Source organism: Ranitomeya imitator, chromosome 8 (assembly GCF_032444005.1).
Source record: "Ranitomeya imitator isolate aRanImi1 chromosome 8, aRanImi1.pri, whole genome shotgun sequence".
In the NCBI taxonomy this organism is placed as follows: domain Eukaryota; kingdom Metazoa; phylum Chordata; class Amphibia; order Anura; family Dendrobatidae; genus Ranitomeya; species Ranitomeya imitator.
This window is the reverse complement of record NC_091289.1, coordinates 180054012-180065637: the sequence shown is the minus strand read 5'-3', so window position 1 is coordinate 180065637 and position 11626 is coordinate 180054012. Positions and strand designations below refer to the sequence as shown.

General features: G+C 50.5%; 1 protein-coding gene across 2 annotated transcripts in view; it reads left to right on the top strand.

The window, feature by feature from the left end:
- The first annotated feature begins 308 nt into the window (after positions 1–308).
- The window catches only part of IPO13 (importin 13), a 51472-nt gene continuing 40154 nt past the window's right edge, over positions 309–11626 (top strand). Inside the window, exons 1-3 of one of the 2 annotated variants that reach the window (XM_069738033.1) lie at positions 309–388; positions 5479–5790; positions 7834–8570. In XM_069738033.1, the coding sequence (XP_069594134.1) occupies positions 5734–5790; positions 7834–8570 (794 nt within the window). In that variant the 5' untranslated portion in view covers positions 309–388; positions 5479–5733. Of the gene's footprint in view, positions 416–5478; positions 5791–7833; positions 8571–11626 lie in introns of both variants that reach the window. The other variant, XM_069738034.1, reaches the window with a different exon arrangement.

Sequence of the window (11626 nt, the reverse complement as noted above, 5' to 3'; positions counted from 1 at the left end):
TTACTCGGTATTTGTGTTCCTTGTCGCTATTTGGAGGTGCATTTGCTCTTTTATGGGTTGCTATAGTAACCGAGCAACCTCTCCCCATTCTGACAACGCTGAGAGCAGAGACACAGAAACTACATCCCCCATGAAGCTTTGCGACTGGGTCCATTCAGGTCGGGCTTTTCCCTGCCGGTCATAAACAATCATCGCTTGCCGTACTTTCACACGATTCCAGAGAGATGCGGCAGGGCCAGAGATGAAGAGGCTGGAAGTCACCCGGTCATTGGTGTTATGTGAAGGCATCCACGGGTCAGGCTTGTGTCCGGACAGCTCTGACAGGACCGGCAGCTGGTGTGTGTCACTGAGGGAGCGAGCGGCGCCGGGAGAGCGGGGAGGCTGCAGGGTGAGGGAGGCTGCAGGAGGCTGCAGGGTGAGGGAGGCTGCAGGAGGCTGCAGGGTGAGGGAGGCTGCAGGGTGAGGGAGGCCGCCGGGTGAGGGAGGCTGCAGGGTGAGGGAGGCCGCCGGGTGAGGGAGGCTGCAGGGTGAGGGAGGCCGCCGGGTGAGGGAGGCTGCAGGGTGAGGGAGGCCGCCGGGTGAGGGAGGCTGCAGGGTGAGGGAGGCTGCAGGGTGAGGGAGGCTGCAGGGTGAGGGAGGCCGCCGGGTGAGGGAGGCCGCCGGGTGAGGGAGGCTGCAGGGTGAGGGAGGCTGCAGGGTGAGGGAGGCTGCAGGGTGAGGGAGGCCGCCGGGTGAGGGAGGCTGCAGGGTGAGGGAGGCCGCAGGGTGAGGGAGGCCGCTGCACTGATCCCGGGAGCGCACACTGCGGGGAGGGCGCACTATGGAGACGGACAGTATAGCCGGGAGCACAGTATGGAGACACGGACCGTATAACCGGGAGCGCACTATGGAGAGACGGACCGTATAGCCGGGAGCGCACTATGGAGAGACGGACCGTATAGCCGGGAGCGCACTATGGAGAGACAGACCGTATAGCCGGGAGCACACTATGGAGAGACGGACCATATAGCCAGGAGCACACTATGGAGAGACGGACCGTATAACCGGGAGCGCACTATGGAGGGACAGACAGTATAGCCGGGAGCGCACTATGGAGAGACAGACCGTATAGCCGGGAGCACACTATGGAGAGACGGACCATATAGCCAGGAGCACACTATGGAGAGACGGACAGTATAGCCGGGAGCGCACTATGGAGAGACGGACCGTATAGCCGGGAGCGCACTATGGAGAGACAGACCGTATAGCCGGGAGCGCACTATGGAGAGACAGACTGTATAGCCGGGAGCACACTGTGGAGAGACAGACTGTATAGCCGGGAGCGCACTATGGAGAGACGGACCATATAGCCGGGAGTGCACTATGGAGAGACAGGCTGTATAGCCGGGAGCACACTGTGGAGAGACAGACTGTATAGCCGGGAACGCACTATGGAGAGACGGACCGTATAGCCGGGAGCGCACTATGGAGAGACGGACCATATAGCCGGGAGTGCACTATGGAGAGACAGACTGTATAGCCAGGAGCACACTGTGGAGAGACAGACTGTATAGCCGGGAACGCACTATGGAGAGACGGACCGTATAGCCGGGAGCGCACTATGGAGACGGACCTTATAGCCGGACGCACACTATGGAGAGACAGACCGTATAGCCGGGAGCGCACTATGGAGAGACAGACCGTATAGCCGGGAGCGCACTATGGAGAGACAGACAGTATAGCCGGGAGCGCACTATGGGTAGACAGACCGTACAGCCGGGAGTTCACTATGGAGAGACAGACTGTATAGCCGGGAGCGCATTATGGAGAGATGGACCGTATAGCCGGGAGCGCACTATGGAGAGACGGACCGTATAGCCGGGAGCGCACTATGGAGAGACGGACCGTATAGCCGGGAGCGCACTATGGAGAGACGGACCGTATAGCCGGGAGTGCACTATGGAGAGACAGACTGTATAGCCGGGAGCACACTGTGGAGAGACAGACCGTATAGCCGGGAGCGCACTATGGAGATGGACCGTATAGCCAGGAGCGCACTATGGAGAGACAGACTGTATTGCCAGGAGCACACTGTGGAGAGACAGACCGTATAGCCGGGAGCGCACTATGGAGACGGACCGTATAGCCAGGAGCGCACTATGGAGACGGACCTTATAGCCGGACGCACACTATGGAGAGACAGACCGTATAGCCGGGAGCGCACTATGGAGATGGACCTTATAGCCGGACGCACACTATGGAGAGACGGACCTTATAGCCGGACGCACACTATGGAGAGACAGACCGTATAGCCGGGAGCGCACTATGGAGAGACAGACTGTATAGCCGGGAACGCACTATGGAGAGACAGACCGTATAGCCGGGAGCGCACTATGGAGAGACAGACAGTATAGACGAGAGTGCACTATGGACAGACAGACAGTATAGACGAGAGCACACTATGGAGAGAGATAGACAGTATAGACGAGAGCGCACTATGGAGAGACACAGTATAGACGAGAGCACAGTGTGGAGAGACAGTATAGATGAGCGCGCACTATGGAGACACTATAGACGAGAGTTCACTATGGAGAGAGACAGTATAGACGAGAGCACACTATGGAGAGACAGACAGTATAGACGAGAGCGCAGCAAGGAGACACAGACCGTATAGACAAGAGCGCACTATGGAGAGACAGACAGTATAGACGAGAGCGCACTGTGGAGAGAGAGTATATAGGAGAGCGCACTATAGAGACAGTATAGACGAGAGTGCACTATGGAGAGAGACACAGTATAGACAAGCGCGCACTATGGAGAGACAAACATGGAGAGCGCACTCAGGAGAGACAGTATAGACGAGAGCGCACTCAGGAGAGACAGTATAGACAGGAGTGCACTCAGGAGAGACAGTATAGACGAGAGCGCACTCAGGAGAGACAGTATAGACGAGAGCGCACTCAGGAGAGACAGTATAGACGAGAGCGCACTCAGGAGAGACAGTATAGACAGGAGTGCACTCAGGAGAAGACAGTATAGACGAGAGCACAATCAGGAGAGACAGACAGTATAGACATTCAGGACAGTCTCATGGTACAGGGGAGTGTATATTCATGAGGGACAGATTACACACTCGGGAGATGATGATAGATGAATGCACACCAGAGACTTGCAACCCAGGAGAGAGCAGACAATATAGGAGAGTGCTCGGGAGAGAGTAGACAATATAGGAGTGTGCTCAGGAAGCAAACAATATAGGAGAGTGCTCAGGAGAGAGCAGAAAATATAGGAGAGTGCTCAGGAGAGAGCAGACAATAAAGGAGAGTGCTCAGGAGAGAGCAGACAATAAAGGAGAATGCTCAGGAGAGAGAGACCGTGTAGGGGCGTGTGTTCAGGAGACAGTACAGGAGAGTGCACACTCAGGACAGTCTCATGGTACGGAGGAGCGCACACTCAGGAGAGAGTTAGGCACACAAGAGTCTCACAAGAGAATGAACTCGAGACAAACACTCCGCACATTATAGGAGAGGACAGACTCCGCACATTATAGGAGAGGACAGACTCCGCACATTATAGGAGAGGACAGACTCCGCACATTATAGGAGAGGACAGACTCCGCACATTATAGGAGAGGACAGACTCCGCACAGTATAGGAGAGGACAGACTCTGCACATTATAGGAGAGGACAGACTCTGCACATTATAGGAGAGGACAGACTCCGCGCATCATAGGAGAGGACAGACTCCGCACAGTATAGGAGAAGACAGACTCCGCACATTATAGGAGAGGACAGACTCCGCACATTATAGGAGAGGACAGACTCCGCACATTATAGGAGAGGACAGACTCCGCACATTATAGGAGAGGACAGACTCCGCACATTATAGGAGAGGACAGACTCCGCACATTATAGGAGAGGACAGACTCCGCACATTATAGGAGAGGACAGACTCCGCACATTATAGGAGAGGACAGACTCCGCACATTATAGGAGAGGACAGACTCCGCACATTATAGGAGAGGACAGACTCCGCACATTATAGGAGAGGACAGACTCCGCACATTATAGGAGAGGACAGACTCCGCACATTATAGGAGAGGACAGACTCCGCACATTATAGGAGAGGACAGACTCCGCACATTATAGGAGAGGACAGACTCCGCACATTATAGGAGAGGACAGACTCCGCACATTATAGGAGAGGACAGACTCCGCACAGTATAGGAGAGGACAGACTCCGCACATTATAGGAGAGGACAGACTCTGCACATTATAGGAGAGGACAGACTCCGCGCATCATAGGAGAGGACAGACTCCGCACAGTATAGGAGAAGACAGACTCCGCACATTATAGGAGAGGACAGACTCCGCACATTATAGGAGAGGACAGACTCCGCACAGTATAGGAGAAGACAGACTCCGCACATTATAGGAGAGGACAGACTCCGCACATTATAGGAGAGGACAGACTCCGCACATTATAGGAGAGGACAGACTCCGCACATTATAGGAGAGGACAGACTCCGCGCATCATAGGAGAGGACAGACTCCGCACAGTATAGGAGAAGACAGACTCCGCACATTATAGGAGAGGACAGACTCCGCACATTATAGGAGAGGACAGACTCCGCACATTATAGGAGAGGACAGACTCCGCACAGTATAGGAGAAGACAGACTCCGCACATTATAGGAGAGGACAGACTCCGCACATTATAGGAGAGGACAGACTCCGCACATTATAGGAGAGGACAGACTCCGCACAGTATAGGAGAAGACAGACTCCGCACATTATAGGAGAGGACAGACTCCGCACATTATAGGAGAGGACAGACTCCGCACATTATAGGAGAGGACAGACTCCGCACATTATAGGAGAGGACAGACTCCGCACATTATAGGAGAGGACAGACTCCGCACATTATAGGAGAGGACAGACTCCGCACATTATAGGAGAGGACAGACTCCGCACATTATAGGAGAGGACAGACTCCGCACATTATAGGAGAGGACAGACTCCGCACATTATAGGAGAGGACAGACTCCGCACAGTATAGGAGAGGACAGACTCCGCACATTATAGGAGAGGACAGACTCTGCACATTATAGGAGAGGACAGACTCCGCGCATCATAGGAGAGGACAGACTCCGCACAGTATAGGAGAAGACAGACTCCGCACATTATAGGAGAGGACAGACTCCGCACATTATAGGAGAGGACAGACTCCGCACATTATAGGAGAGGACAGACTCCGCACAGTATAGGAGAAGACAGACTCCGCACATTATAGGAGAGGACAGACTCCGCACATTATAGGAGAGGACAGACTCCGCACATTATAGGAGAGGACAGACTCCGCACAGGAGACTGCATGCTGAGGAAGGACTTGCTCATAATATGAGAGAGCGCACACTGCAGTCCTATAACGCAGGAGACAGCACACTCGGGGGAGACGATCAATGTGGAGAAGACACTCATCTGATTGCACTTTTTACAGGTTCCACGTTCCTGAGCCGCCTGCGCACGGTGTGGTGCGGTCACTGTGTGCAGTGGTGGGGGGCACCTTGGCTGTCATCTGTGCAGTCAGCTGGGAGGCGACTGAGTGCCCCCTCCCTTCCGTGTGTGAGGAGCTGCACTGAGACCAGCGGAGCAGGGATGGAGCACAGCGTTGGGATGTGCTGATTCACCGTCATTCTCATCTGGAGGCACAAACTGATCCACCGATCACCTCCCCCTCCTCCCAGGTCCAGGAATGGAGCGCAGGCAAGAGCAGCAGAGCCTGGACTTCACTATGGACAATGTGGAGAAAGTAAGTGACCCTCTGTGATCCCAGGCAGGTTCATCCATGTGCATCACCCAGTGCCAAGGCTGGAACTTCCCAGATATGTTCCCCTGAGCCAACTCATGTATCACCCTGTGCCCGACAAGGTGCATCCTATGTGTATATCACTGTGTGCCAGAGCAGGTGCATCCTGTACACATGCAGTGCAGAGCCTTCATACGGAGCACTGTGGGGATGTGCTGGATCATTGCTGCATGATGTCACATATGTATAATATATATGCAGAGCGGCTATTTCACATGACTGCACCTTTCTGCTTTATCTCTGCAGAGCGGTGCTGGGTACAGCTGTGCCTAGCTCTGCCGCTCTGTGGAGGGGGATGGGTGCTGTGCCATATCTGTCGTACATTCAGCTTTTGTTGTGAGCCCGCCGATGACGGGGACAGAATTCTGTGCATCGGTTCTGAAGCTTATGTCATTGCTATCTCTCAGATATATTAGTAAATGACTTCTGCACCTGACATTTTGCATCAGATATTTCATCCCCGTTACTATGAGCCAATGCAGTGGTGATATCATGTGCATCTATCTGGGTTTCTGCAATCCAAACTAACATGGATGTAATTGCAGCTTCTTGGCTACCGTCTCCAGGCTATGGCGTATCCCTGGGCTTTCTGCTGTATTTTCGGCTCTTCCTTAGGGACTCTAGGTGCGTCCTTTTGACAGCTGCAGGTTTCTTGCTGAAGTACGTGGAGCATGTGGGTCTCGCTCTGACACTCAGTGACTTCCCTGATGTGACATGACGTTACCCAGTGCTCCGGGGACATCGGCAGCTGTGTGTCCCCCTCCCCGCCTCCTGCTGGTGACGGGATGCTCCTGGCACGGGGTATGATTGACACATAAACAGTGCAGGGAGCTCAGCACTAAGATGCTTCTATTAGAAAATCAATACGGCCTCTTTGCTGTGGGCTCTCGGAGGCTATTTTAGGACGCTCGGGGAAGGGTGTAGAATTTAGGAGGGGCATCTGCTGTGACGGAATTTAACCCTGATTATAAGAAGCATTTCATGCCAACCCCACTGATCATCCCGTATAGAATGCAAAGCCAGACAATAGCTTTTCCAGCAAAAAAAAAATAAAATAGAGAAAATTGGAGTCCGGCTCAACAGGACTGGATTTTCCTTTTCTTTTTCAAAAGAAAATATAGTGCATACAAAAGAAAAATTTACATGGTCGACATGACCTATGTCGACCATGTACATTTTTCTTTTCTATGCACTATATTTTCTTTTGAAAAAGAAAAGGAAAATCCAGTCCTGTTGAGCCGGACTCCATTTTTTTCTATTTTCCTTGATGTGAGGCCAGTGTCTGAGCCCCAGGTGGATGAGCATAGAGCAACTGGGTGAGCTGGAATCAAGGTTCTATAAAAAAAAAAAATATTGAGGAACCCTCTTCCGTCCAAAATATTAAATTGGAGCAAGTGGTCATGTTATTAGTCCACTTTACAAGTTGTGGTTTTTTTTTGTGGATCAGTGCTCCAAAATAATGTATGTGTGACCAAAAAACACAGAGTATGAACGGCACTAGGTGTTATCGCAGCAGGCGGTGTAGCCGCAGCCTGAGGATTCCACTGTGAGACTCCTATAGCACGCATATAATCCACAATGTTCGGGTGGTGCTCAGCATGAAAAGCAGTGAACAAATATCCAAAAAGAAGAAGGAAAATGCGGCACTCACCCAGGCAGATTGCGTATCAAAGTCCTTTATTCATCGAATCATGACAATGGACATAGTGAGGAGAGGCGGCTGGGTCCTGGACCCGTGGAAGCGCACAAGCGCGAAACGGCCGCAGTCCTGTTCCTTCTCCCCGCACCGCTGATCTCTCCCAGCTGCCTCTCCTCACTATGTCCATTGTCATGATTCGATGAATAAAGGACTTTGATACGCAATCTGCCTGGGTGAGTGCCACATTTTCCTTCTTCTTTTTGGATAATGTATGTGTGAACAGGAACTTATACTGTATGTGTCATATGTATAATGTATCGCTGTGTTTTATGTCTCCCATTGAACAGGCTCTTCACCAGTTATATTACGATCCCAACATTGACAACAAGAACCTTGCTCAGAAGTGGTTAATGCAGGCGCAGCTTTCCCCTGAAGCCTGGCAGTTTAGCTGGCAGCTCCTGACCAGTGGCAAAGTACCAGAAATCCAATATTTTGGTGCCAGCGCATTGCACATAAAGATATCCCGCTATTGGGGAGATATACCCTCCGATCAATATGAGACCCTCAAGTCGCAGCTCTTCTCTCAGATTTCGGCCTTTGCCAGCGGCTCCAAGATTGTCCTCACCCGTCTCTGTGTGGCGCTTGCGTCATTGGCGCTGAACATGATGCCTGACACGTGGCCGCACGCCGTGCCGGACATGGTGCGGGTTTTCCAGACGGAGGACGGACAGACAGATGGCAGAGCTCGTTGTTTGGCACTTTTGGAATTGTTAACTGTTTTGCCCGAGGAGTTCCAGACTAGCCGTCTACCACCTTACCGCAAAGGACAGGTGCGCAGCTGCCTGTCCCAGGAGTGCGCATGCGTCTTCCCCTTACTGCGTCAGCTCTTACAGCAGCGGGACTCCCCGGGATTTGTCAAGCAAAAGGTTCTGAAATGTTTTTCCAGTTGGGCCCAGCTAGGAATCCCTCTAACCGAGTGCGAAGAACTGACCATGGCGGCATTTTCTGCTCTACGGGACCCTGAACTGTTTGACTCCGCGGTGGAGGCTTTAGTGAATACCATCTCCCAACCCGATGCACAAAGGTCAGATCCCAAATTGCCCGGGTATTACGGGCCTCTGTGGCTTGGCTCTTTTATAGGGTTGTACCAGGGATAAACTTAAAAAACAGTCAGCTTTAAGTTAAACAGGTCTGCTTGCATGTGAATTATGCCTACTTGTAGACAGTGAAAAGTTCTCTAACTTTCTACTGTAACTTTTCAACACTTATGTGTATTTTAGTTTCTCATCATTTTCCAGATCTTGTTTCCATCCAGAGATGGAAATGTGTTCTACCTTCTCCTGTTCACACAGTTCGTAGCCTTTTTAGGGCTTTTTCAGACATCCGTGATCATCGTTCCCATCTCTAATCAGAATGTACAGCCTGGCCACCCGTGTCCTGACCCGAGCGTGAGTGCTGCATATATTTCTATGAGGCTGTCGCACTCGGTTCAGGAGACGTACGGTCATTCCGTACATTGCGATCCGAGATCGGACTGATGATCACGGACGTCTAAAAGAGACCTTAGGGTTAACTTGCACTTGGTAGATTCACATTGGTGCAGGTAATATCCCCATTATGTTACAGTACCAGCAAGTGGATACGATTAGGGTATGTTTCCACGTTCAGGAAACGCTGCGTGTTTGACGCTGCGTAGAGCCGCAGCGTCAAACACGCAGCGTCCAGATGTTACTGCATAGTGGAGGGGATTTCATGAAATCCCGTCTCCACTATGCATTAAAAGACACATGCGGCATACCCGCGGAAACTGACATGCGGCGCGTCTTTTACGAACGCAGCATGTCCTTACATTGCAGAAAAAACGCAAGGACAGCGCAGGTGACCTGCCAGTGACCTCAGGTGCAGATTTGGTGCAGATTTTACTTGCATAAAATCCTGACCAAATCCTGATGCAATCCTGAACGTGGACACATACCCTTAGTGAAATCACCTGCAGACATTTTCCATGCAAAAAAAAAGTTATGTTTTGCATTTTGTTAAATCCCCAGCATTGTTCATTCAGTTGAAAAAATGGATTTTAACCACACTTGCAGCGGGGGGTTAAATCCGCAGTGAGTCCACAGAATAATTTGCATGGAGCATCATGAGATACAAAACAGACTTTCATTTATAGCACTTTGATCTAAGATGTCCTTTTAGCTACATTAAAGAATAACCTTCCATTTATAAATAAACAGTACACGTGAAAGTAGGAGACTTAGTAATAAATCTATTTCTTTCGCCTTCTGGACTGATCCTTATATTCTCAATTCACTGCTAATATCTGTCTTTAGTGAATATTGATATTTCCATTAGTAAGATAGGACAAACAGTTGGTGCTCATAAAGTTCTATGGATGTCTCTGCTTCTTGCTTTTTCCCATCTCCATAAACTTTTAAAACTGTCATTTCCTATCTCAGTAATGGGAAGATCTATTGAATGCAGGTTTTACCCATGAGTTGAAATTGAACGATCAGTCCAGGAGGGGAAAGAAGCAGATTTCTCTGATAAGATGTGTGAAAAAAGAAACTTTGCAATACACCACCCTTTTGCATCCCGACGGTGTGCTTAAGAGTAAAGGTACCTTCACACATAACGATATTGTTAACGATATCGTTGCTATTTGTGACGTAGCAACGATATCGTTAATGAAATCGTTATGTGTGACAGCGACCAACGATCAGGCCCCTGCTGGGAGATCGTTGGTCGCTGAATAAAGTCCAGAACTTTATTTCGTCGCTGGACTCCTGCTGACATCGCTGGATCGGCGTGTGTGACACCGATCCAGCGATGTCTTCACTGGTAAGCAGGGTAAACATCGGGTAACTAAGCGCAGGGCCGCGCTTAGTAACCCGATGTTTACCCTGGTTACCATGCTAAAAGTAAAAATAAACAAACACTAGATACTTACCTACCGCTGTCTGTCCTCCAGCGCTGCGCTCTGCACTCCTCCTGTACTGGCTGTGAGCCGGAAAGCAGAGCGGTGACGTCACCGCTCTGCTTTCCGGCTCCCAGACAGTACAGGAGGAGAGCAGAGAAGCAGAGCGCAGCGCTGGAGGACAGACGGCTGTAGGTAAGTATGTACTGTTTTTTTTTTTTACTTTTAGCATGGTAACCAGGGTAAACATCGGGTTACTAAGCGCGGCCCTGCGCTTAGTTACCCGATGTTTACCCTGGTTACCGGCATCGTTGGTCGCTGGAGAGCGGTCTGTGTGACAGCTCTCCAGCGACCAAACAGCGACGCTGCAGCGATTCGGATCGTTGTCGGTATCGCTGCAGCGTCGCTAAATGTGAAGGGGCCTTAAGGGTATGTGCACACGTACTAGGGTCCACTGCGGATTTTTCTGTAGCGGATTTGATAAATCCCCAGTGGAAAACCGCTGCGGATTTACCGTGGTTTTCACTGCGGTTTTACAACTGCGGTTTTCTATTGGAGCAGATGTAAAACCGCTGCGGAATCCGCAGAAAGAAGTGACATGCTGCGGAATGTAAACCGCTGCGTTTCTGCGCGTTTTTTTTCCGCAGCATGTGCACTGCGTTTTTGGTTTCCTATAGGTTTACATTGTACTGTAAACTCATGGGAAACTGCTGCGGATCCACAGCGAAATCCGCATCGTGTGCACATACCCTTAGACCAGTGGCATGATTGCAGTGGTAGCCCAAACTCTACCCTTTCGGAGGAGAACTGGCTGGGCCACCTTCAGAGCAGCGCTCCTACCTAGGTGACAGACTACCTTTGATAGACTGCAGAGGTGGCTGGTAACCTAGGCAACGAGCAGTAAACTATAGAATTAAAAAATTCTTCATTCTTGAGAACGAAGAGGGTTTTTAATAGGAGGTAAATTGCAGCGTTTCTTGTTTTTACAGACACTTTGCAATTTTACCTGTTTAAAAATGAGAATTTTTATTACACCAGAATCCTGGCTCGATTTGTACCAAACAACTCGACATATATTGCTCGTGCCAGATATATTACATTTTACAATACTATACAGTTTTGAAAAGTGTCAAGAAAAATTGGGAAGTGTCTTGTGTGTGTTCACACTCTTCATTTTTGCAGTGGTTTTCTTTTTTTGTGCGGTAACAACGCTGCGTTTTACA